The sequence below is a fragment of the Euprymna scolopes genome, chromosome 7 (assembly GCF_053919585.1).
Source record: "Euprymna scolopes isolate OS-2025 chromosome 7, ASM5391958v1, whole genome shotgun sequence".
In the NCBI taxonomy this organism is placed as follows: Eukaryota; Metazoa; Mollusca; class Cephalopoda; order Sepiida; family Sepiolidae; genus Euprymna; species Euprymna scolopes.
In genome coordinates, this window is record NC_136488.1 from 112,079,449 (window position 1) to 112,105,268 (window position 25,820).

General features: G+C 21.4%; 1 protein-coding gene across 2 annotated transcripts in view; it reads left to right on the forward strand.

The window, feature by feature from the left end:
* The window catches only part of LOC145279888 (ferric reductase 1-like), a 459,209-nt gene that overhangs the window by 174,384 nt on the left and 259,005 nt on the right, over window positions 1–25,820 (forward strand). For both annotated transcript variants that reach the window (XM_080131362.1, XM_080131363.1), the window contains exon 5: window positions 11,844–11,961. In XM_080131362.1, coding sequence (XP_079987488.1) covers window positions 11,844–11,961 — 118 coding nt within the window. The remainder of the gene's footprint in view (window positions 1–11,843; window positions 11,962–25,820) is intronic.

Consider the following 25,820-nt stretch of genomic DNA (forward strand, 5'->3'; position numbering starts at 1 on the left):
AATAATTACAATAAAAAATTATAAAAAAAGAATCACAATAAAAAGAATCACAATAAAAAATTACAATAGAAAATTATAATAAAAAGAATCTCAACAAAAAGAATTACAAAAAAAGTTACAATAAAAAATTATAATAAAAAGAATCACAATAAAACAATTACACTAAAAAATTATAATAAAAGAATCACAATGAAAAATTACAATAAAAAATCACAATGAAAAATTACAATAAACAATTATAATAAAAAGAATCAATATAAAAATTTACAATAAAAAATTATGATAAAAAGATCACAATAAAAATTATAATAAAAAGTTAAAATAAAAAATTACAATACAACATTATAAAAAAGAATCACAATAAATAATTGAAATAAAAATTATAAAAAAGAATAACAATAAAAAATTTCAATAAAAAAATTATAATAAAAAGAATCACAATAAAAAATTACAAGCAAAAAAATCACAATGAAAAATTAAAATAAAATTTATAATAAAAAGTATCACAACAAAAAATTACAATAAAAAATTATCAAAAAAAATTACAATAAAAATTACAATAAACAGTTACAACAAAAAGAATCACATTAGAAAATTATAATAAAAATTACTACAAAAAGAATCACAATAAAACATTTCAATTAAAAGAATCATAATAAAAAATTATTTACTAAGTTACAATAAATAATTAAAAAAAATATTACAATTAAAAAATTACAATAAAAGATTATAATAAGAAGAATCACAATAAAAAATTACAATAAAAATTACAAAAAAAGAATCACAATAAAAATCACAATAAAAAATAGCAATAAAAAGAAACACAATACAAGATTATAATAAATAATTGATATAAAAACTTACAATAAAAATCACAATAAGAAATTCCAATAAAAGATTATAATAAAAGCAATCACAATAAAAATTACAATAAAAAATTATAATTAAAAGAATCACAATAAGAAATTACAATAAAAAATTATAAAAAAGAATCACAATGAATAATTACAATAAAAAATTATAAAAAAAGAATAACAATAAAAAATCACAATGAAAAATTACAATGAAAAACTATAATAAAAAGAACCACAATAAAAAATTACAATAAAAAATTATAATAAAAAGAATCACAATAAAAAACTACACGAAAAAATCACAATGAAAAATTACCATAAAAATATAATAAAAAGAATCACAATAAAAAATTATAATGGAAAGAATCACCATAAACATCACAATAAAAAGAAGCACAATAAAAAATTACAAAAAAAACTATAATAAAAAGAATCAAAATTAAAAATTACAATAAAAAATTATAATGAAAGGATAACAATAAAAATTACAGCAAAAACTTATAATAAAAAGAATCACAATAAAAAAGTACAATAATGAATTATAAAAAAAAGAATCACAATAAAAAAGTACAATAAAAATCACAATAAACAATTACAATAAAAAATTAAAATAAAAAGGATCACAATAAAAAATCACAATAGAAAATTATGAGTAAAAATCACAATAAAAAATTACAATTAAAAATCACAATAAAAATTATGATAAAAAGAATCACAATAAAAAGAAACACAATAAAAAGTAACAATAAAAAATTATATTAAAAATTACAATAAAAAATTATAATAAAAAGCATCACAATAAAAAGAATTACAATAAAAAGAATCACAATAAAAATTCCAATACGAAATTATAATAAGAAGAATCACAAAAAATTAAAATAAAATTCATCATAAAAAGAATCAGAATAAAAAGAATAACAATAAAAGATTATAATGAAAAGAATCAAAATAAATAATTACAATAAAAAATTATAAAAAAAGAATCACAATAAAAAGAATCACAATAAAAAATTACAATAGAAAATTATAATAAAAAGAATCTCAATAAAAAGAATTACAAAAAAAGTTACAATAAAAAATTATAATAAAAAGAATCACAATAAAACAATTACACTAAAAAATTATAATAAAAAAATCACAATAAAAATTTACAATTAAAAAATTATGATAAAAAGAATCACAATAAAAATTACAAGACAAAAATAACATTTTACAATAAAATTTACAATAAAAAGAATCATAACAAAAAATTACAGTACAAAATTATAATAAAAATTACAATAAACACTTACAATAAAAAGAATCACATTAGAAAATTATAATAAAAAATTACAATAAAAAGAATCACAATAAAAAATTTTCAATTAAAAGAATCATAATAAAAAATTATTTAAAAAGCTACAATAAATAATTGGAATAAAATATTACTATTAAAAAATTATAATGAGAAGAATCACAATAAAAATTACAATATAAATTACAATAAAAGAATCACAATAAAAATAACAATACAAAATAACAATGAAAAGGAACAGAATAAAAGATTACAATATATACTTAATATAAACACTTACAATAAAAATCACAATAACAAATTACAATAAAAGATTATAATAAAAAGTATCACAATAAAGATTACAATAAAAAATTATAATGAAAAGAATCACAATAAAAATTACAATAAAAAATTATAATAAAACAATCACAATAAAAAATTACATAAAAAGGTACAAGGGAAAATTATAATAAAAAGAATCAAAAAAAGAAATTACTATAAAAAATTCCAATGAAAAGACTCACAATACGAAATTACAAAAAAAATTAAAATTATTATATAATTAAAATTATTATTATAATTATTATAATGAAAACAATTACAATAAAAAATCACAATAAAAAATTACAATAAAAAGAATTAAAATAATCATTCACAATAAAAATCGCAATAAAAAATCTCAACACAAAATTACAATCAAATATTATAATAAAAAAAAACACAATAAAAATAATTACAATAAAAAATTACAATCAAAAGTCATAATAAAAAGCATTACAATAAAAAGAATCACAATAAAAAATTACAACAAAAAATGACAATAAAAAACTATATTAAAAAGAATCACAATAAAAAATCACAATAAAAATCACAATAAAAAATTACAATGAAAAATTATAATAACAAGAATCACAATCAACAGAATCACTACAAAGAATTACAATAAAAAAACTCACAATACAAAATTCCAATAAAACATAATAAAAAGAATCACAAAAAATTAAAATAAAAATTACCATAAAAAGAATCACAATGAAAAGAATAACAATAAAAATTATAATAAAAGGATGCACAATAAAAAAAGTACAATGAAACATTATAAAAAAGTATAACAATAAAAAATCTCAATGAAAAATTACAATAAAAAACTACAATAAAAAGTATCACAATAAAAAGAATCACAATACAAAATTACAATAAAAAATTATAATAAAAAGAATCTCAATAAAAAGAATCACTACCAAAAGAATTACAATAAAAATTACAATAAACCATTATAATAAAAAGAATCACAATGAAAAAATTACACTAAAAAATTATAGTACAAAGAATCACAATGAAAGTTACAATAAAAAATTAAAATAAAAAATTATAATAAAAAGAATCACAATAAAAACTTACAATAAAAAATATAATAAAAAAGATCACAATAAAAAATTGCAATAACAAATTATAATAAAAAGTTACAAAAAAATTACAATAAATATTATAAAAAAAGAATCACAATAAACAATTACAATAAAAAATTATAAAAAAAGAATAGCAATAAAAGATTAAAAAAAATTATTATAAAAAGAATCACAATAAAAAATTACAAGAAAAAATCACAATGAAAAATTGCAATGAAAATTATAATAAAAAGAATCACAACAAAAATTACAAAAAAAAATTATAATAAAAAAATTACAATAAAAATTACAATAAACAGTTACAATAAAAAGAATCACATTAGAAAATTATAATAAAAAATTACAATAAAAAGAATAACAGTAAAAATTTCAATAAAAAGAATCATAATAAAAAATTATCTAAAAAATTACAATAAAAGATTATAATAAGAAGAATCACAATAAAAAATTGAAATTAAAATTACAATAAAAGAATCACAATAAAAATCCCATTAAAAATAGCAATACAAAGAGACACAATAAAAGATTACAATTAATAATTAATATAAAAACTTACAATAAAAATCACCATAAGAAATTACAATAAAAGATTATAATAAAAGCAATCACAATAAAAATTACAATAAAAAATTATAATTAAAAGAATCACAATAGGAAATTACAATAAAAAATTATAAAAAGGAATAACAATAAAAAATCACAATGAAAAACTATAATAAAAAGAACCACAATAAAAAATTACAATAAAAAATTATAATAAAAAGAATCACAATAAAAAACTACACGAAAAAATCACAATGAAAAATTACCATAAAAATATAATAAAAATAATCACAATAAAAAATTATAATGGAAAGAATCACCATAAACATCACAATAAAAAGAAGCACAATAAAAAATTACAAAAAAAACTATAAAAAAAAGAATCAAAATTAAAAATTACAATAAAAAATTATAATGAAAAGAATAACAATAAAAAATTACAGCAAAAACTTATAATAAAAAGAATCACAATAAAAAAGTACAATAATAAATTATAAAAAAAAGAATCACAATAAAAAAGTACAATAAAAAATCACAATAAACAATTACAATAAAAAATTAAAATAAAAAGGATCACAATAAAAAATCATAATAGAAAATTATGAGTAAAAATCACAATAAAAAATGATAATAAAAAATTATGATAAAAAGAATCACAATAAAAAGAAACACAATAAAAAGTAACAATAAAAAATTATATTAAAAATTACAATAAAAAATTATAATAAAAAGCATCACAATAAAAAGAATTACAATAAAAAGAATCACAATAAAAATTCCAATACGAAATTATAATAAGAAGAATCACAAAAAATTAAAATAAAATTTATCATAAAAAGAATCAGAATAAAAAGAATAACAATAAAAAATTATAATGAAAAGAATCAAAATAAATAATTACAATAAAAAATTATAAAAAAAGAATAACAATAAAAAATCACAATGAAAACGTACAATACAAAACTATAATAAAAAGAATCACAATAAAAAGAATCACAATAAAAAATTACCATAAAAGCTATGATAAAAAGAATCACAATAAAAATTACAAGAGAAAATAACAATTTACAATAAAATTTATAATAAAAAGAATCACAGCAAAAAATTACAGTACAACATTATAATAAAAATTACAATAAACACTTACAATAAAAAGAATCACATTAGAAAATTATAATAAAAAATTACAATAAAAAGAATCATAATAAAAAATTTTCAATTAAAAGAATCATAATAAAAAATTATTTAAAAAGTTACAATAAATAATTGGAACAAAATATTACAATTAAAAAATTATAATGAGAAGAATCACAATAAAAATTACAATATAAATTACAATAAAAGAATCACAATAAAAATAACAATACAAAATAACAATAAAAAGGAACAGAATAAAAGATTACAATAAATACTTAATATAAACACTTACAATAAAAATCACAATAACAAATTACAATAAAAGATTATAATAAAAAGTATCACAATAAAAATTACAATAAAAAATTATAATGAAAAGAATCACAATAAAAATCACCATAAAAAATTACATCAAAAGGTACAATTGAAAATTATAATAAAAAGAATCAAAAAAAGGAATTACTATAACAAATTCCAATGAAAAGACTCACAATACGAAATTACAAAAAAATTAAAATAAAATATTATAATGAAAACAATCACAATAAAAAATTACAATAAAAAGAATTGAAATAATCATTCACAATAAAAATCGCAATAAAAAATCTCAACACAAAATTACAATCAAATATTATAATAAAAAATAACACAATAAAAATAATTACAATAAAAAATTACAATCAAAAGTTATAATAAAAATCATTACAATAAAAAGAATCACAATAAAAAATTACAACAAAAAATTACAATAAAAAACTATATTAAAAAGAATCACAATAAATCACAATAAAAAATCACAATGAAAACGTACAATACAAAACTATAATAAAAAGAATCACAATAAAGAATTACAATAAAAAAACTCACAATACAAAATTCCAATAAAACATAATAAAAAGAATCACAAAAAAATTAAAATAAAAATTACCATAAAAAGAATCACAATGAAAAGAATAACAATAAAAAATTATAATAAAAGGATGCACAATAAAAAAGTACAATGAAACATTATAAAAAAGTATAACAATAAAAAATCTCAATGAAAAATTACAATAAAAAACTACAATAAAAAGAATCACAATAAAAAGAATCACAATACAAAATTACAATAAAAAATTATAATAAAAAGAATCTCAATAAAAAGAATCACTACCAAAAGAATTACAATAAAAATTACAATAAACCATTATAATAAAAAGAATCACAATAAAAAAATTACACTAAAAAATTATAGTACAAAGAATCACAATGAAAGTTACAATAAAAAATTAAAATAAAAAATTATAATAAAAAGAATCACAATAAAAACTTAAAATAAAAAATATAATAAAAAAGATCACAATGAAAAATTGCAATAACAAATTATAATAAAAAGTTACAAAAAAATTACAATAAATATTATAAAAAAGAATCACAATAAACGATTACAATAAAAAATTATAAAAAAAAGAATAGCAATAAAAGATTACAATAAAAAATTATTATAAAAAGAATCACAATAAAAAATTACAAGAAAAAATCACAATGAAAATTGCAATGAAAATTATAATAAAAAGAATCACAACAAAAATTACAAAAAAAAATTATAATAAAAAAATTACAATAAAAATTACAATAAACAGTTACAATAAAAAGAATCACATTAGAAAAAATTGTGATTGCTTTTATTATAATCTTTTATTGTAATTTCTTATGGTGATTTTTATTGTAAGTTTTTATATTAATTATTAATTGTAATCTTTTATTGTGTTTCTTTGTATTGCTATTTTTAATGGGATTTTTATTGTGATTCTTTTATTGTAATTTTAATTTCAATTTTTTATTGTGATTCTTCTTATTATAATCTTTTATTGTAATTTTTTAAATAATTTTTTATTATGATTCTTTTTATTGAAATTTTTACTGTTATTCTTTTTATTGTAATTTTTTATTATAATTTTCTAATGTGATTCTTTTTATTGTAACTGTTTATTGTAATTTTTATTGTAATTTTTTTATTATAATTTTTTTTGTAATTTTTGTTGTGATTCTTTTTATTATAATTTTCATTGCAATTTTTCATTGTGATTTTTTCTTGTAATTTTTTATTGTGATTCTTTTTATAATAATTTTTTATTTTAATCTTTTATTGCTATTCTTTTTTTATAATTTTTTATTGTAATTGTTTATTGGGGTTTTTTTTTATAATATTTATTGTAATTCTTTTGTAAAGTATTTCATAATTTCAACCCACATTATCGCCCCTCCCTTTACTAAAATATTAAATTTGATATATTGTATTGGCTGATAATTTTATTAAAAAAACACAACTATCAGCTAACTCACATTTCATCATTTTTGATAATTCTTGGATATGGTACTAATTTTGACAATAATTTTTCATCATTTAAACTCACCATATCGCACACCTTACTAAAATAATAACTTTGATATATTGTCTAGTCTGATTATTTCATTACAAACACACACATCAATCAACTCACATTTCATCATTTTTCGGAATTCTTGGATATGTTACTAATTTCAACAATATTTTTTTATAATTTAAAGCAACGTTGTCGTCCAACCTTAGTAAAATAATAACTGATCCATTTGCTGGGCTGATTATTTCATTACAAACACTAATCAATTAACCTTCATTTCATAATTTTTCATAATTCTTGGGTATGTTACTAATTTCGACAATCATTTTTCATAATTTATACCCAAATTATCGCCCCCTCCTTTATAAAATAATAACTTTGAAATATTGTCTGAGCTTATTATTTTATTACAAACCCACTAATGCATGAAATCTCATTTAATCATTTTTCATAATTCTTGGATATGTTACTTATTTCGACAATCATTTTTCATCATTTTAACCACATTTTCGCCCTTCCATCTTTACTAAATAATAACTTTGATATATTGTCTAGGCTGATTATTTCCTTACAAACATACAAATCAATTAACTAATATTTCATCATTTTTTCGTAATTCTTGGATATGTTACTAATTTCGACAATCATTTTTCATAATTTAAGCCCTCCTTACCTCCTTCCCCTTTACTTATATAATCTTTGATATATTGTCTAGGCTGATTATTTTATTATAAACACACCAATCAATTAAATCACATTTTGTCATTTTTCGTAATTCTTAGATATGTTACTAATCTCGACAATAATTTTTTATAATTTAAACCATCCTGGTCGCCCTTTCTTACTAAAAAATTACTTTGATATATTGTCTGGGCAGATTATTTCATAAAAAACACAACTCTCAATTAATTCACACTTCATCATTTTTCTTAATTCTGGGATATATTACTCATTTCGATAATTATTTTTAATATTTTAACCCACATTATCAACCGCCCACTACTAAAATAATAACTTTGATATATTATCTGGGATGATTATTTCATTTCAAACACACCAATCAATTAACTCACATTTTGTCATTTTTCATAATTCTTGGATATGTTACATATGTCGACAATCATTTTTTATCATTTTAACCCATATCATCGCCCCACTTACTAAAATAATAACTTTGATATATTGTCTGGTCTGATTATTTCATTGCAAACACACTAATACATCAAATAACATTTTTCATAATTCTTGAATATGTTACTGATTTCGACAATTATTTTTCATAATTTAAACCATCCTTATCGCCCTCTCTTACTAATATAATTACTTTGATATATTTCCTGGGCTGATTATTTTATTATAAACACACAATCGATTAACACACATTTAATCGTTGTTCCTAGATATGTTACTAATTTCGACAATAATTTTTATAATTAAAAACCTACATTATGCCTCTCCCTTCTACTTATATAATATATATGATATACTGTCTGGGCTTATTATATCATTACAAACATACCAATCCAGTTAACTCACATTTCATCATTTTTCATAATTCTTGGATATGTTACTGATTTCGACAATAATTTTCATAACTTTAACCCGCTATGTCGCTTCCCCTTACTTAAATAATAACTTTGATATATTGCCTAGGCTGATTATTTCATTACAAACAAATCAGTTCTGGGTATTCTCATAGTATATATGTTTCATCTATCTTATCCAATTCCGGGTGACACCGCATATTCTGCTAATATATATCGTTCACCTATTTCATTCGATCCCGGGCGACGCTGGGTATTTTGTATATATAGTAGCAAAATACTTTGTATATATAGTAGCAAAATATTTTGTATATATAGTAGCAAAATACCCGGGCGACGCTGGGTATTTTGTATATATAGTAGCAAACTACCCACCTATTTCATTCTATACTGGGCGACTCTTTCTGATAGTGTATATTTGCACATCTCACTCAATCCTGGGAGTGACTTCATATCCACCACCCCACTGTTGAAAATATACATTAAATAAAGTAATGTTTTAATCGTAAACTGTTGCAGCCATTTCCTGGACTGACTTTATATCCCCAACCCACTGCTAAAAATATACATGAAATAATGTAATGTCTAAATAGTAAACTGTTTCAGCCATTTCTGGAACTGACTTATAATCCCCAACCCACTGTTGAAGATATACATGAAATAAAGTAATGTATAAATCGTAAACTTTTTCAGCCATTTCCAGGACCGACTTCTTATCTCCCACCCCACAGTTAAAAATATACATGAAATAAAGTAATGTTTAAATCGTAAACGGTTTGAGTAATTTCCGGGACGGACTTCATATCCCGTAACCCACTGCTTAAATATACTTGAAATAAAGTAATTTTTAAATCATAAACTGTTTCAGCAGCTTTTCAAAAGTAATACATAAAGACATTAACACGGTTAGAGATTAGGCAACCATTGCTCCAACATGAATTTCTGAGTGTAGTATCAGTTTCAGCATTCCAGTGACTTAAATCCCCCCTTTTTTGGTCTTGGTTAATGGAGGAAAATCCTTCATTACTGATACAAATTTTATTTTTGTTATTTACCAGAGTGCCCCTTTTGGGGAGCTGGTTTCCCCCTAAATTTATGAGCGACCTCATGTCCGATTCCGCCCTTGTGGGGAGGCAAGTAAACAAAAAAGAATAATCAGAACGGATATTTTCCAGGGCATTTTATAATTAATCAGAAGTGACATTTCCAGGGCGTTTTGTAATTAAATCAGAAATAACTTTTTCCAGTTACTTTTTTAATATTAAAATTTTGTTACATTAAACATAGGACCTATTCACAATGCCTCCCCACAGGACAGATTTAGACACCGGTTTTTTTTTTGTTTACATAAGCATGGCTCTTGTCAGCTATTTTATCGCCAGATTAAAACCGATTTGAAAATATTATTGCACAAATATTAAGCATTTTTTAGGCCCTACTCATATTTTATTCGTCTCTTTTTACCGAACAAAATATGGAAGCCCGTAAGTAACCAAATGAACATTCAGTAAAACCGTATTTCATATTTAATATACAAATGTTTGAAATATTATTAATCATTAAACTGTGTAAATCTTAAAACCTAACAAAATTATAACAAAGATTAATTATTTACTGAAGTTTGAAGAAGATAAACAAAGGTTTTAAAAAATCATTAAGTCGCTTCTGCTTTTCTATAGTTCGTATAGTTAACACAAGTCTGACGTCACGGGAACATGCGCTCCGTTTTTCACATTGTTGTGGGGATACCTATTGCCCACTCATGCTCTCAGCAAATAAATGGAATTCATAAAAAAAACAAAAAAAAAAACAAGACTGTAGATTTTGTTTTTTGTGTTAACTTCAATATGGAATAAAAAGTATGTTTGTGTTTCCTCTTCAGTATTTTCAAAACATTTTTGTTGTTGTTTTTGCATTTTGGCTTCTTTTTTTTCTATTTAACTGCACATTCAATTTTGCCAGCTGCTAAACAAATTGATATTAGAAAATTAGTAGAAAAATTGGTGTGTCACTTTGGCGATTAGCAGATCCAAAAGGGGTTGCGGCAATTTTCTAACCAAATGAAACGAGATTATAAGAGTTTGTGGCATTATTGATAAATCTTTCTGTCGAAGTGCACAGAACCCTTTATTAAATCCATGAGGGTAGTATGCTCTTGTTCTGTCAGTCATTATTAAGTAAAAGTTCTAAGTAATTCGCAATTATATTTTGGGTGTCGCCCGCACTGAGTATTGAACCTTCAACCACAAGAAGAGTGTTCGAGTTCGACAGAAAGATTGTCGAGTTCAACAAGATACGCTTGAAGAAGGTCGTAGGTTGCATCAGCCGAAACATTGTGCAAATAACATTGAAGATGGGAACAGTAGTTCAAAGAATTAAAAAAATCCAAATAATCCAAATTCTGATCTGTTGAAGGATTCTTTCTAATAATTTATCTTTGATTTGAAAGAGAAAAAAAGCATGACAATATGATTGTAAAGAAACGCCTCATGTTAAAACCGTTTATTTTAGAAGCCGTCACAACCTTTTGGGGCTTATTTTCTTCCACTTTATTAATTAGAGGCGTCAAAATGGCGTCCACTTTATTAATATAGAGGCGTCAAAATGGCACCACCGTATCTCACTCCCAACATAGATCGATTTAAAAATGACTGGATTTTCTTTTTTGACTAAGCGGGTAATCTGAAGTTTTTTTGTTTTTTTTTTAATCTTTTCAGGGCAACAATTATAAAGAGTAAAGTAACGTTTTGGCTTAACGTAATGTCGGAAGTGATGACACCAATTAACGTAATGTCGGAAGTGATGACAACCAGCACAAATCGACCTTTAATAACAGTTTGTATTTTTTCAGTGTTTTATAAGACAATACTCGTTTGTATGTTCAGATTAAATTTGATAATGTTTTTTATGTTCTTTAATTTAAGAATAATTTGAAGTATTCGTATCAATGGCATAACAAATTTATTTCTTCTGTATTTGCAATATATCGAGTTGTAGTTCACTTGATGTAAATAGGCTTGTCAAGCTATTAACGAATCTCGCAGCCTGGTGATTCTAATCCACCTTGTTGGTGGAAAGAGACAAATCACTTCCTGATCGAGATGTCATAAAGATAAGAAAATATTCATTTATTTACCAGAAGATGGCAAGATGGGATGGGAGTCTTCGATTACAAATTCTGTTTTTAACTAAAGCCTATGTCGTCTGATATGAAAAAAAATGTCTGCACATCAACTTTTCAATTCGTACTTACTCCTCTCAACTCAATCACCACCAACTATCAATGCCTCTGCTGTCAAAAATTCGGCGCAGTGTCCTCTCCAATTCGGTCTTTTTATAATCTCTTTTCTCCCACATATGCAAATTAATGCCATATCTATATAACGAATCCAAAACTTCACGTTCCTCTTTTCTTTTTCCTTTCACTGACGGTCAAAACAGACATGGTGCCACTTGTGAGTAAATTGTTCTTTCACATTTTAGAACATAGCTTGTCTGCTAAACAACTTGCTTTATCTACTTATGTCTTAATAAAACAAAGTGGATTTATACTGTAGTGGAGATGTTATTTTATTTTGTAACTTGGTTACATTATGGCGGTTACCATAATGTAATTCTTGTTGGGTAGGTCACCATTTCGGCGGGTCCCCCTTTTGGGGAGTCGTCGAAATTAATAAGACGGGAGTAGAAACCGACCTGGGAATAATAATAAAGAAACAAAGGAACTTCCAAACGAAACGGTTTTATATTCATTTCAGCGTACAAGTGGTATCGGGTTATAGAAAGTTCGTGATTGTCATTTTTGTCCCCTGACTCTGGAACCAGTCGCGTCTCCGTCTTTTTGCTTCCAACACTTTTTGTATCTCTTTTTTTGTCTTTCCCACTAGAACTGTTCTCCGTCCTGATTGGTTACAACCTCTGGTCACACTGGAAGGAAGGGGGAAAGGGAAGAGTAGAGAGAAAGAGACATGTAATGGAGAAATAGTAGTCTTGGCTTCACTACAACATCTTTTCTTATTCAATTCAAGTTCGGTACATGCACAGCTGACTGGACTGATTATCATCTATCTCGACACTCAACCAGTCAACATTTATCACGATTTATTAGTAGGTGTAAAGGCTGGAAACCATGGATGACTGGGAAGCACCAGAATATTGAAAGTGACTTGCATTATAATGATTCATGTAGGATTAAAATCTTTGGACATCGTAGCTGTAGCTCAGTGCTCTCTTAGTATCTTGAGGGTAGTGAACTTGTAAAAGGGCTTAATTTTTGCTCCCATAAAGAGAGGTTTTATTTGCCATTTCAGAACATTTTTCTTTCACAAAAATATACAATAACGTAAAAAAAGAAATAGAAATATTTAGAAATCCAAAAGGTCCCAGAACCTTTAAGGAAATTCGAGAGAGTTCTAGATTATTCTAATACTAAACAAGGTTTTCACGATAATCTAGCAGTTGTTGGTGATTAGTGACAATGTGATGAGTTTAACTTCTACTCCTACCTCATTCCAGAGTTATAAATCCAGCCGAAAGAATCCTCTTTGAAGCCTCCTGGTAACAAAGCGTAACTTGTTTAGAAATAGATGCCTAAATTAAAAATTTGGAAATTTCTTTATGCAAAAAATTCAACTACTTCTAATATTAAAAGACCTTAGGTTTACCAACATTGCCATCATCTTAAGTAAAACTATTTTTCCGGTTTGCTTTTTGTTGTTTTTTTTGTGTTAAATGGTTTTGTGTGTGTGTGTGTGTGTGTGTGTGTGTGTGTGTGTGTGTGTGTGTGTGTGTGTGTGTGTGTGTGTGTGTGTGTGTGTGTGTGTGTGTGTGTGTGCAGATTATATTTAAATTATTCTCTCTGTTGTTTTTATTCCTTGTTTTTTACACTTTCAACCATGTAACAGATTAATGAATTAAAATCGTAAGTAAAATGAAATATACCTTTTTCTGTGAACGATTTTCTTTATCTGAGCGACCATTACGAAATTTTATGAAAGTCCAAGCGAGAAATTGCCGACTATTTCAATTAAAATGTGAAACAAGTAAAAATATTTAAATTTAAATGTTAAACAAGTAAAAAATATTTCAATTTAAATGTTAAACAAGTAAAAAATATTTCAATTTAAATGTTAAACAAGTAAGAAATATTTCAATTTAAATGTTAAACAAGTAAAAAATATTTAAATTTAAATGTTAAACAAGTAAAAAATATTTTAATTTAAATGTTAAACACGTAAACAATATTTCCATTTAACTGTTAAACAAGTAAAAAATATTTAAATTTAAATGTTAAACAAGCAAAACATATTTAAATTAAATGTTAAACAAGTAAAACATATTTAAATTAAATGTTAAACAAGTAAAAAATATTTAAATTAAATGTTAAACAAGTAAAAAATATTTCAATTTAAATGTTAAACAAGTAAACAACGTGTCCATTTAAATTACAAACAATTAAAAAATATTTCAATTTAAATATTAAAGAAGTAAAAAATATTTCAATTTAAATGTTAAACAAGTATAAAATATTTCAATTTAAATGTTAAACAAGTGAAAAATATTTCAATTTAAATGTTAAACAAGTGAAAAATATTTCAATTTAAATATTAAAGAAGTAAAAAATATTTCAATTTAAATATTAAAGAAGTAAAAAATATTTCAATTTAAATATTAAAGAAGTAAAAAATATTTCAATTTAAATGTTAAACAAGTAAAAAATATTTCAATTTAAATGTTAAACAAGTGAAAAATATTTCCATTGAAATGTTAAACAAGAAAAAAATATTTTAATTAAAATGTTAAACAAGTCAAACATATATCAATTAAAATGTTAAACAAGTTAAAAATATTTGAATTCAAATGTTAAACAATTAAAAAATATTTTAATTTAAATGTTAAACAAGTAAAAAATATTTTAATTTAAATGTTAAACAAGCAAAAAATATTTCAATTTAAATTGTAAACAAGTAAAAATATTTCCATTTAAATGTTAAACAAGGAAGAATATATTGTAATTTAAATGTTAAACAAGTAAGAATATATTGTAATTTAAATATTAAACAAGTAAAAATATTTCAATTTAAATGGTAAACAAATAAAAAATATTTTAATTTTAATGTAAAACAAGTAAAAGATTTTTACATTTAAATGTTAAACAAGTATAGCATAAAGTAAACACTATTTTAATTTTAATTTTAAACAACTAAAAATATTTTTATTCAAATGTAAAACAAGTAAAAAATATTTCAGTTTAAATGTTAAACAAGTAAACAATATTTTTATTCTAATGTTAAACAAGTAAATAAGATTTCAATTCAAATATTAAACAAGTAAAAAATATTTCAATTTAAATGTTAAACAAATAAAAATATTTCAATTTAAATCTAAAACAATTAAAAAATATTTCAATTTAAATGTTAAACAAGGAAAAATATATTTCAATTTAAATGTAAACTAAGTAACCAATATTTTAATGTAAATATAAAACAAGTAACAAATATTTCAATTTACATGATAAACAAGCAAAGGATATTTTAATTTAAATATTAAACGGGTAAAAAATATTTTAATTTAAATGTTAAACAAGCAAAAAATATTTCAATTTAAATGGTAAACAAGAAAAAAAATTTCCATTTAAATGTTAAACAAGTAAGAATATATTGTAATTTAAATGTTAAACAAGTAAGAATATATTGTAATTTAAATGGTAAACAAGTACAAAATATTTCAATTTGAATGTTAAGAAAGTAAAAAATATTTCAATTTGAATGTTAAGAAAGTAAAAAATATTTTTATTTAAATGGTAAACAAGTGTAAAATATTTCTTTTAAAATGTTAAACAAGTAAAAAATATTTGAATTTAAATGTTAAACAAGTAAAAAATATTTCTTTTTAAATGTTAAACAAGTAAAAAAATATTTGAATTTAAATGTTAAACAAGTAAAAAATATTTCAATTTAAATGTTAAACAAGTAAAAAATATTTCAATTTAAATGTTAAACAAGTAAAAAATATTACAATTTAAATGTTAAACATGTAAAAATATTAATTAAAATGTTAAACAACAAAAAACTATTTAAATTTAAATGTTAAACAAGTAAACTATATTTTAATTTTAATGTTAAACATGTAAAAAATATTTTAATTTAAATGTTAAACGTGTAAACAATATTTCAATTTACATGTAAAACAAATAAACAATATATTAATTTGAATGTTAAACAAGGAAAAATATTTCAATTTAAATGTTAAACATGTAAAAAATATTTCAATATAAATGTTAAACAAGTCAAAAATATGTCAGTTGAAATGTTAAACTAGTAAAAATATTTTAATTTAAATGTTGAACAAGTAAACAATATTAAAATTTACCTGGTAAACAAGTAAACAATATTTGAAATGTAATGTTAAACAAGTAAAAAATATTTCAATTTAAATATAAGACAAGTAAACAATATTTCAATTTAAAAGTAAAATAATTAAAAAATATTTTAATTTTAATGTGAAACAAGTAAGAAATATTTCAATTTAAATGTTAAACAAGATAAAAAAATATTTAAATTTGAATGTTAAAAAAGTAAAAATATTTCAATTTAAATGTTAAACAAGTAACAAATATTGGAATTTAAATATAAAACAAGTAAAAATTATTTTAATTTGAATCTTAAATCAGTAAAAAAATATTTCATTTAAATGTTAAACAAGTAAAAAATATCTCAATTCAAATATTAAACAAGTAAGAAATATTTTAATTTGAATGTTAAACAAGTAAACAATATTTTAATTTGAATGTGAAACAATTAAAAAAATATTTAAATTTAAATATTAAACAAGTATAAAATATTTTACTTTAAATGTAAAACAAGTAAAAAAATTCAATTTAAATGTTAAACAAGTAAACATATGTCAATTAAAATATTAAACAAGTAAACAATATTTTCATTTAAATGATAAACAAGTAAAAAATATTTTAATTTAAATGTTAAACAAGAAAAAAATATTTCACTTTATATGTTAAACAAGTAAAAAATATTTCAATTAAAATGTTAAACAAGTAAAAAAATATTTCTGTTTAAATGTTAAACAAGTAAAAAATATTTTTATTTGAATGTTTAACAAGTAAAAAATATTTCAATTTAAATGTAAAACAAGTAAGAAATATTAAAATTTAAATGTTAAACAAGCAAAAACTTTTTTAATTTTAATGTTAAACCAGTAAAATATATATCAATTTTAATGTGAAACAAGTAAAAAATATTTAAATTTAAATGTTAAACAAGTTAAAAATATTTACATTTAAATGTTAAACAAGTAAAAAATATTTACATTTAAAATGTTAAACAAGTAAAAATATTTTAATTTGAATGTTAAACAAGTAAACAATATTTTAATTTAAATTTAAAAGAAGTAAACGATATTTGAATTTAAATGTTAAACAAGCAAAATATATTTCAATTTACATGTTAAACAAGTAAAATATATTTCAATTTAAATGTTAAACAAGTAAACAGTATTTTAATTTAAATGTTAAACAAGCAAAAAATATTGCTATTTAAATGTTAAATAAGTGAAAAATATTTCAATTTAAATGTTAAACAATAAAAAATATTTTAATCTGAATGTTAAACAAGTAAAAAATATTTCAATTTAAATGTTAAACAAGCAAAAACTGTTTCAATTTAAATGTTAAACAAGTAAAAATATTTCAATTTAAATATTAAACTAGTCAAAAATACTTTTATTTATAGCATCAAACAAATAAAAAATATTTCAATTTAAATGTGAAACAAGTAAAAATATTTTTATTTCAATGTTAAACAAGTAAAAAATATTTAAATTTAAATGTTAAACAAGTAAAACATATTTAAATTAAATGTTAAACAAGTAAAACATATTTAAATTAAATGTTAAACAAGTAAAAAATATTTAAATTAAATGTTAAACAAGTAAAAAATATTTCAATTTAAATATTAAACAAGTAAACAACGTGTCCATATAAATTACAAACAATTAAAAAAGATTTCAATTTAAATATTAAAGAAGTAAAAAATATTTAAATTTAAATGTTAAACAAGTATAAAATATTTCAATTTAAATGTTAAACAAGTGAAAAATATTTCAATTTAAATGTTAAACAAGTGAAAAATATTTCAATTTAAATATTAAAGAAGTAAAAAATATTTCAATTTAAATATTAAAGAAGTAAAAAATATTTCAATTTAAATATTAAAGAAGTAAAAAATATTTCAATTTAAATGTTAAACAAGTAAAAAATATTTCAATTTAAATGTTAAACAAGTGAAAAATATTTCCATTGAAATGTTAAACAAGAAAAAAATATTTTAATTAAAATGTTAAACAAGTCAAACATATATCAATTAAAATGTTAAACAAGTTAAAAATATTTGAATTCAAATGTTAAACAATTAAAAAATATTTTAATTTAAATGTTAAACAAGTAAAAAATATTTTAATTTAAATGTTAAACAAGCAAAAAATATTTCAATTTAAATTGTAAACAAGTAAAAATATTTCCATTTAAATGTTAAACAAGGAAGAATATATTGTAATTTAAATGTTAAACAAGTAAGAATATATTGTAATTTAAATATTAAACAAGTAAAAATATTTCAATTTAAATGGTAAACAAATAAAAAATATTTTAATTTTAATGTAAAACAAGTAAAAGATTTTTACATTTAAATGTTAAACAAGTATAGCATAAAGTAAACACTATTTTAATTTTAATTTTAAACAACTAAAAATATTTTTATTCAAATGTAAAACAAGTAAAAAATATTTCAGTTTAAATGTTAAACAAGTAAACAATATTTTGATTCTAATGTTAAACAAGTAAATAAGATTTCAATTCAAATATTAAACAAGTAAAAAATATTTCAATTTAAATGTTAAACAAATAAAAATATTTCAATTTAAATCTAAAACAATTAAAAAATATTTCAATTTAAATGTTAAACAAGGAAAAATATATTTCAATTTAAATGTAAACCAAGTAACCAATATTTTAATGTAAATATAAAACAAGTAACAAATATTTCAATTTACATGATAAACAAGCAAAGGATATTTTAATTTAAATATTAAACGGGTAAAAAATATTTTAATTTAAATGTTAAACAAGCAAAAAATATTTCAATTTAAATGGTAAACAAGAAAAGAAATTTCCATTTAAATGTTAAACAAGTAAGAATATATTGTAATTTAAATGTTAAACAAGTAAGAATATATTGTAATTTAAATGGTAAACAAGTACAAAATATTTCAATTTGAATGTTAAGAAAGTAAAAAATATTTCAATTTGAATGTTAAGAAAGTAAAAAATATTTTTATTTAAATGGTAAACAAGTGTAAAATATTTCTTTTAAAATGTTAAACAAGTAAAAAATATTTGAATTTAAATGTTAAACAAGTAAAAAATATTTCTTTTTAAATGTTAAACAAGTAAAAAAATATTTGAATTTAAATGTTAAACAAGTAAAAAATATTTCAATTTAAATGTTAAACAAGTAAAAAATATTTCAATTTAAATGTTAAACAAGTAAAAAATATTACAATTTAAATGTTAAACATGTAAAAATATTAATTAAAATGTTAAACAACAAAAAACTATTTAAATTTAAATGTTAAACAAGTAAACTATATTTTAATTTAAATGTTAAACGTGTAAACAATATTTCAATTTACATGTTAAACAAATAAACAATATATTAATTTGAATGTTAAACAAGGAAAAATATTTCAATTTAAATGTTAAACATGTAAAAAATATTTCAATATAAATGTTAAACAAGTCAAAAATATGTCAGTTGAAATGTTAAACTAGTAAAAATATTTTAATTTAAATGTTGAACAAGTAAACAATATTAAAATTTACCTGGTAAACAAGTAAACAATATTTGAAATGTAATGTTAAACAAGTAAAAAATATTTCAATTTAAATATAAGGCAAGTAAACAATATTTCAATTTAAAAGTAAAATAATTAAAAAATATTTTAATTTTAATGTGAAACAAGTAAGAAATATTTCAATTTAAATGTTAAACAAGATAAAAAAATATTTAAATTTGAATGTTAAAAAAGTAAAAATATTTCAATTTAAATGTTAAACAAGTAACAAATATTGGAATTTAAATATAAAACAAGTAAAAAATATTTTAATTTGAATCTTAAATCAGTAAAAAAATATTTCATTTAAATGTTAAACAAGTAAAAAATATCTCAATTCAAATATTAAACAAGTAAGAAATATTTTAATTTGAATGTTAAACAAGTAAACAATATTTTAATTTGAATGTGAAACAAGTAAAAAAATATTTAAATTTAAATATTAAACAAGTATAAAATATTTTACTTTAAATGTAAAACAAGTAAAAAAAATTCAATTTAAATGTTAAACAAGTAAACATATGTCAATTAAAATATTAAACAAGTAAACAATATTTTCATTTAAATGATAAACAAGTAAAAAATATTTTAATTTAAATGTTAAACAAGAAAAAAATATTTCACTTTATATGTTAAACAAGTAAAAAATATTTCAATTAAAATGTTAAACAAGTAAAAAAATATTTCTGTTTAAATGCTAAACAAGTAAAAAATATTTTTATTTGAATGTTTAACAAGTAAAAAATATTTCAATTTAAATGTAAAACAAGTAAGAAATATTAAAATTTAAATGTTAAACAAGCAAAAACTTTTTTAATTTTAATGTTAAACCAGTAAAATATATATCAATTTTAATGTGAAACAAGTAAAAAATATTTAAATTTAAATGTTAAACAAGTTAAAAAATATTTACATTTAAAATGTTAAACAAGTAAAAATATTTTAATTTGAATGTTAAACAAGTAAACAATATTTTAATTTAAATTTAAAAGAAGTAAACGATATTTGAATTTAAATGTTAAACAAGCAAAATATATTTCAATTTACATGTTAAACAAGTAAAATATATTTCAATTTAAATGTTAAACAAGTAAACAGTATTTTAATTTAAATGTTAAACAAGCAAAAAATATTGCTATTTAAATGTTAAATAAGTGAAAAATATTTCAATTTAAATGTTAAACAATAAAAAATATTTTAATCTGAATGTTAAACAAGTAAAAAATATTTCAATTTAAATGTTAAACAAGCAAAAACTGTTTCAATTTAAATGTTAAACAAGTAAAAATATTTCAATTTAAATATTAAACTAGTAAAAAATACTTTTATTTATAGCATCAAACAAATAAAAAATATTTCAATTTAAATGTGAAACAAGTAAAAATATTTTTATTTCAATGTTAAACAAGTAAAAAATATTTTAATTTAAATGTTGAACAAATAAAGAATATTTCAATTTAAATGGTAAACAAGTAAAAATTATTTTAATTGTAATTTTGAACAAGTAAAAAATATTTCACTTTAAATGATAAACAAGTAAAAAATATTTCAGTTTAAATATAAAACAAGTAAACAATATTTCAATTTAAATGTTAAACAAGTAAAAAATGTTTCATTTTTAATGTGAAACAAGTAAGAAATATTTTAATTTAAATGTTAAACAAGATAAAAAATATTTCAATTTAAATGTAAAACAATTAAAAAATATTTCAATTTAAATGTTAAACAAGTAAAAAATATTTCAATTTAAATATTTACAAGTAAAAAATATTTTAATTTAAATGTTAAACAAGTATAAAATATTTCAATTTAAATGTTAAACAAGTAAAAAATAGTTTCATTTAAATGTTAAACAAGTAAAAATATTTCAATTTAAATATATAACAAGTAAAAATATTTTAATTTTAATGTTAAACAAGTTAAAAATATTTTAATTTCAATTTTAAACAAGTAAAACATATTTTAATTCAAATGTTAAACAAGTAAAGATATATATTTTAATTTAAATGTTAAATAAGTAAAAAATATTTTAATTTTAATGAAAGCAGGTAAAAAATATTTCAATTTAAATGTTAAACAAGTAAAAAATATTTTAACTTAAATGTTAAACAAGTAAAAAATATTTCAATTTAAATGTTAAACAGGTAAAAAAAATTCAATTTAAAAGTTAAACAAGTAAAAAATATTTTAACTTAAATGTTAAACAAGTAAAAAATATTTTAACTTACATGTTAAAAAGTAAAAAAAATTCAATTTAAAAGTTAAACAAGTAAAAAATATTTCAATTTAAATGTTAAATAAGTAAAAATATTTTAATTTAAATGTTAAACAAGTAAGAAATAATTTAATTTAAATGTTAAATAAGTAAAAAAATATATATTTAAATGCATATTGATTAGTAGTGGAAGCTTAAAGACAAAAGTTTAGAAATTATGAAAATTTGATCCACAGACATATGTTGAATTTGTGGGAGAAAAATATAATCCTTTTTGATTGATTGGTTAGAAGAAAGTAAATAGTGCCTATACTCATTCTTACAGAAGAATTTAAACGATTTGCAAACACATTTTTATGATAAACATGTCCAACAATGAACGAGGATGCACTAGATGCAGATTTACATAACCTAACTCGCAAGAAAAGGCTCAAAAATTTTTAAATAACTTAAAACCACTCAAACACATTGACACTTTCAGAATACTCCAACAAAATGCATCCCAAGAAATTCTATGCAATTCTATGTTCAAACAAAATCAAAAATGTGCTTTTTTGAAAAATAGATAATCATGTTATATTTTACTGCTGAATTCTTAAAATAGTGCATACAACAACTCCCCTCAACTTCATGCTTATTAAAAATAATTCTGTTTTCCAATCATACTCAAAAACATGATAGTAAACTTATTACATGTTTATAAACCCTTTTTATACCAGGGTTCTGTTTATATCGATGACACTGAGAAGTCTATGCTTGTCCAAATATTAATTGATATTGGTGCATCTCAAGTTTTGCATTTAGAAAGTGTATTACCATTATCCAAAATCGACCTTCACTGCGATTGGGTTTTGTTACGAAGCATAGACATATATATAAAATCAGCATTGGTCGATGGTCCAGTCATAGTTAGTGTTCTATTAACTTATAAGTTAGGTAATGACTGGTGGTAGTATCAGATGCAGTTGTTTGTTACAAACTAGAAATAAGTGAGAAATTTGAGGTTTACAAAGACAAAGACAATTAAACGCTGATTGCGTTATTATTAGGGCGAAGGCGAAGAAACAAATTTCAGGAAATGAAGACTCACCAACACCAACAAATTTCTTGCAATTAAATGAAATCTTTTGCACTTTGTGCACCGGATTTCAGTAAATATTGACTCGGACTCGACCGACAGCTGACGTAAACTTCCCTGGAATATGCTGAGCGTTGATCGATAATAAACATGCTTAGTCAATAAAAATCGAGGCAGACGACTTTTAATAAATTAGAAGAAAAAAATTAGTTTTAATTTAAATAAGTTATACGAAATGGAAGACACGAAAATGAATTTACTGAGTTTAGATAAATTATTACAGACGGCGAAGCAAATCATAAACAGTTGCCAAGAAAGTAAATTAATACCATTCAAATCGATGTGCAGGACATGTCGCAGAAAATGCGTGCTACTCTAACCCTAAAAAATATCAAAAGTGACGAAATTGTGGGTTCATCACCAAAATCCGTTTTTCATGGTAACAAAAAGGAAATAAAAAAAGGGGGAAAAAGCGTTTATGGCAAATTTCTCGGAAAGAGTAACTAGTGGAAATGAGCAAAAGAAATACAGACCCGAATAAGTTTAAAATGATCCAAGTTTATTAAAACAAAAAAATTATCGATTGCCTTTATTTCCCAAGCCTGGGGTTAAAAAAAAACCTTAAGGAAACATTTAAAAATACATTAAAAAAAATACCAAAAAAAGACGTCAATCCTTACTTGCAAGAAAGACTGAAAGAAAAGAACATATAAAAAACGGAAAACAGTCCTTGTTTTGAATTCAATCCTTTTAACGAAATGTTCAGTCTTTCTTTGACAAAATGTTCGGGGTTTTTTTCCGAAAGGACAAACAAAAAGTTTCTTTGACCTAAAATGGGAGAAAGAAGTAGTTTCCTTTGTGAAGGCTCTTGTGCCTTTTAATTCAAAGGGGAGAGAAGACCATAAAGCCGCTTTGGTAGGCTTTATGTGTACAAATGCGGGGTAAATTCTTGAATTATGGAAGATTTCCTTTCTGAAGGGAACTTCGGTTGAAAAATCTTTCAAAGATGGGGATTTTCTTTCTAGGGGCGATATTCTGCTCGTCTCGTCGGCGAAATTAAATTTTGTTCTTTTTAGAAAAGAACTCCTCAACACGGTAATTTCCTTCGTTAATACTTTGAGAATAATAATTTACCAGTTGTAAGACTCGTTTGTCTTTTAATAACTGGTATTAATCTTCCAGTCGTAAGATCTTGTTGTCTTATAATGACTGAGAATAAAATAACGTTAATAGTTTAGTACCAATCAATGGAGTTCTAAACAAACGTCTTTCTCCAAAGGAGGAGAGAAAAAAAAACGTAGAATTTAACGTCAAGAATCCTTTCTGGTGGAGCCGAATAGCGTCCTTCGTCTTGGCCGGCTAGATTCGAACTGACGAAAAAGGGCAAAAGCCCTTTCCTCCTCCTCCCCCTCCTCCTGAGGGTAGGAGTGGAGCTGGCTGCTACAAAGCGAACTATACTGATGCTGATGATGATGGAAGTGACCTGCCGGTCAAGGAATGCGTTCCTTGACCCAAATGGCGAGATGTTGAATGTGTATAAATAAAAAAAATAAATAAAAATTATTTCTCTATTATAAATTTCAGCAAAAGTTTTCCTAAGAATTCTTACAACTTTTCTTGAAAAGAACATAAAAAGAAATTAAAAAATTTCCTAACATCAAAATCTTACAAAAGAAAATAATTTTTGTCCTTAAAACATTAAAGTTAAACACAAAAATATGTTTCGATGTTTTTTAAATAATTTTTTTTAATTATTCATGAAACTTACAGTAAGTTGTTTATTTTATTCTATGGTCTTTTTCATTTTTTTTTTCATTGTAATTATTATCCGATGTTATTTTTTATTTCCTAACGTTATTAAATTTGATCGGCGCTCGGCATATTCCGTCGATTTATGTCAGCTGCTTGTTAAGCTCAAGCTAACATCACAGAAATCCGGTGCAAAAGTAACAATCGCAATGGGTAAAGCAAACTAATGAAATGGATAAAAAAAATTGCAAACGGAAAAGCGACACAGAAATGATGAAAGATGATTTAAATCGAAATCTACTTAATATTGAACAAGAAAAACCCTTCGTTTTCTTAAAAATAGAACTGTTATTTTTTTTAGAAAAGAAGCAAAAAAGGTTAGGAATTAGGGTATTCTAATGAAGAAATGGCGCCCAGTCGATACTAGTATAAATGAGGAGTAGAAAGTAATAAATCAAAAGTATACTGGCAAGAAATACTGAATATAACGCATCATACTCCCATGTCAGGACATTTAGGAATAAAATCTACCTAAAAGTTTTAGGTCATTTTTACTGGCCGAAACTTAAGCAAGATGTCATCAGAGTCTATAACTCTTACAATAATTGCCAAATTATTGCAAAAACCTATTCAAAAGATTCCACCCATCCCTTTAAAATCTATGCCAGCATTTGAAGACCCTTGCAGTAGAGTACTCCCAAAATAAAAATAGGCAACTAGTATTTATTGGCAATTATGTGTGCATCA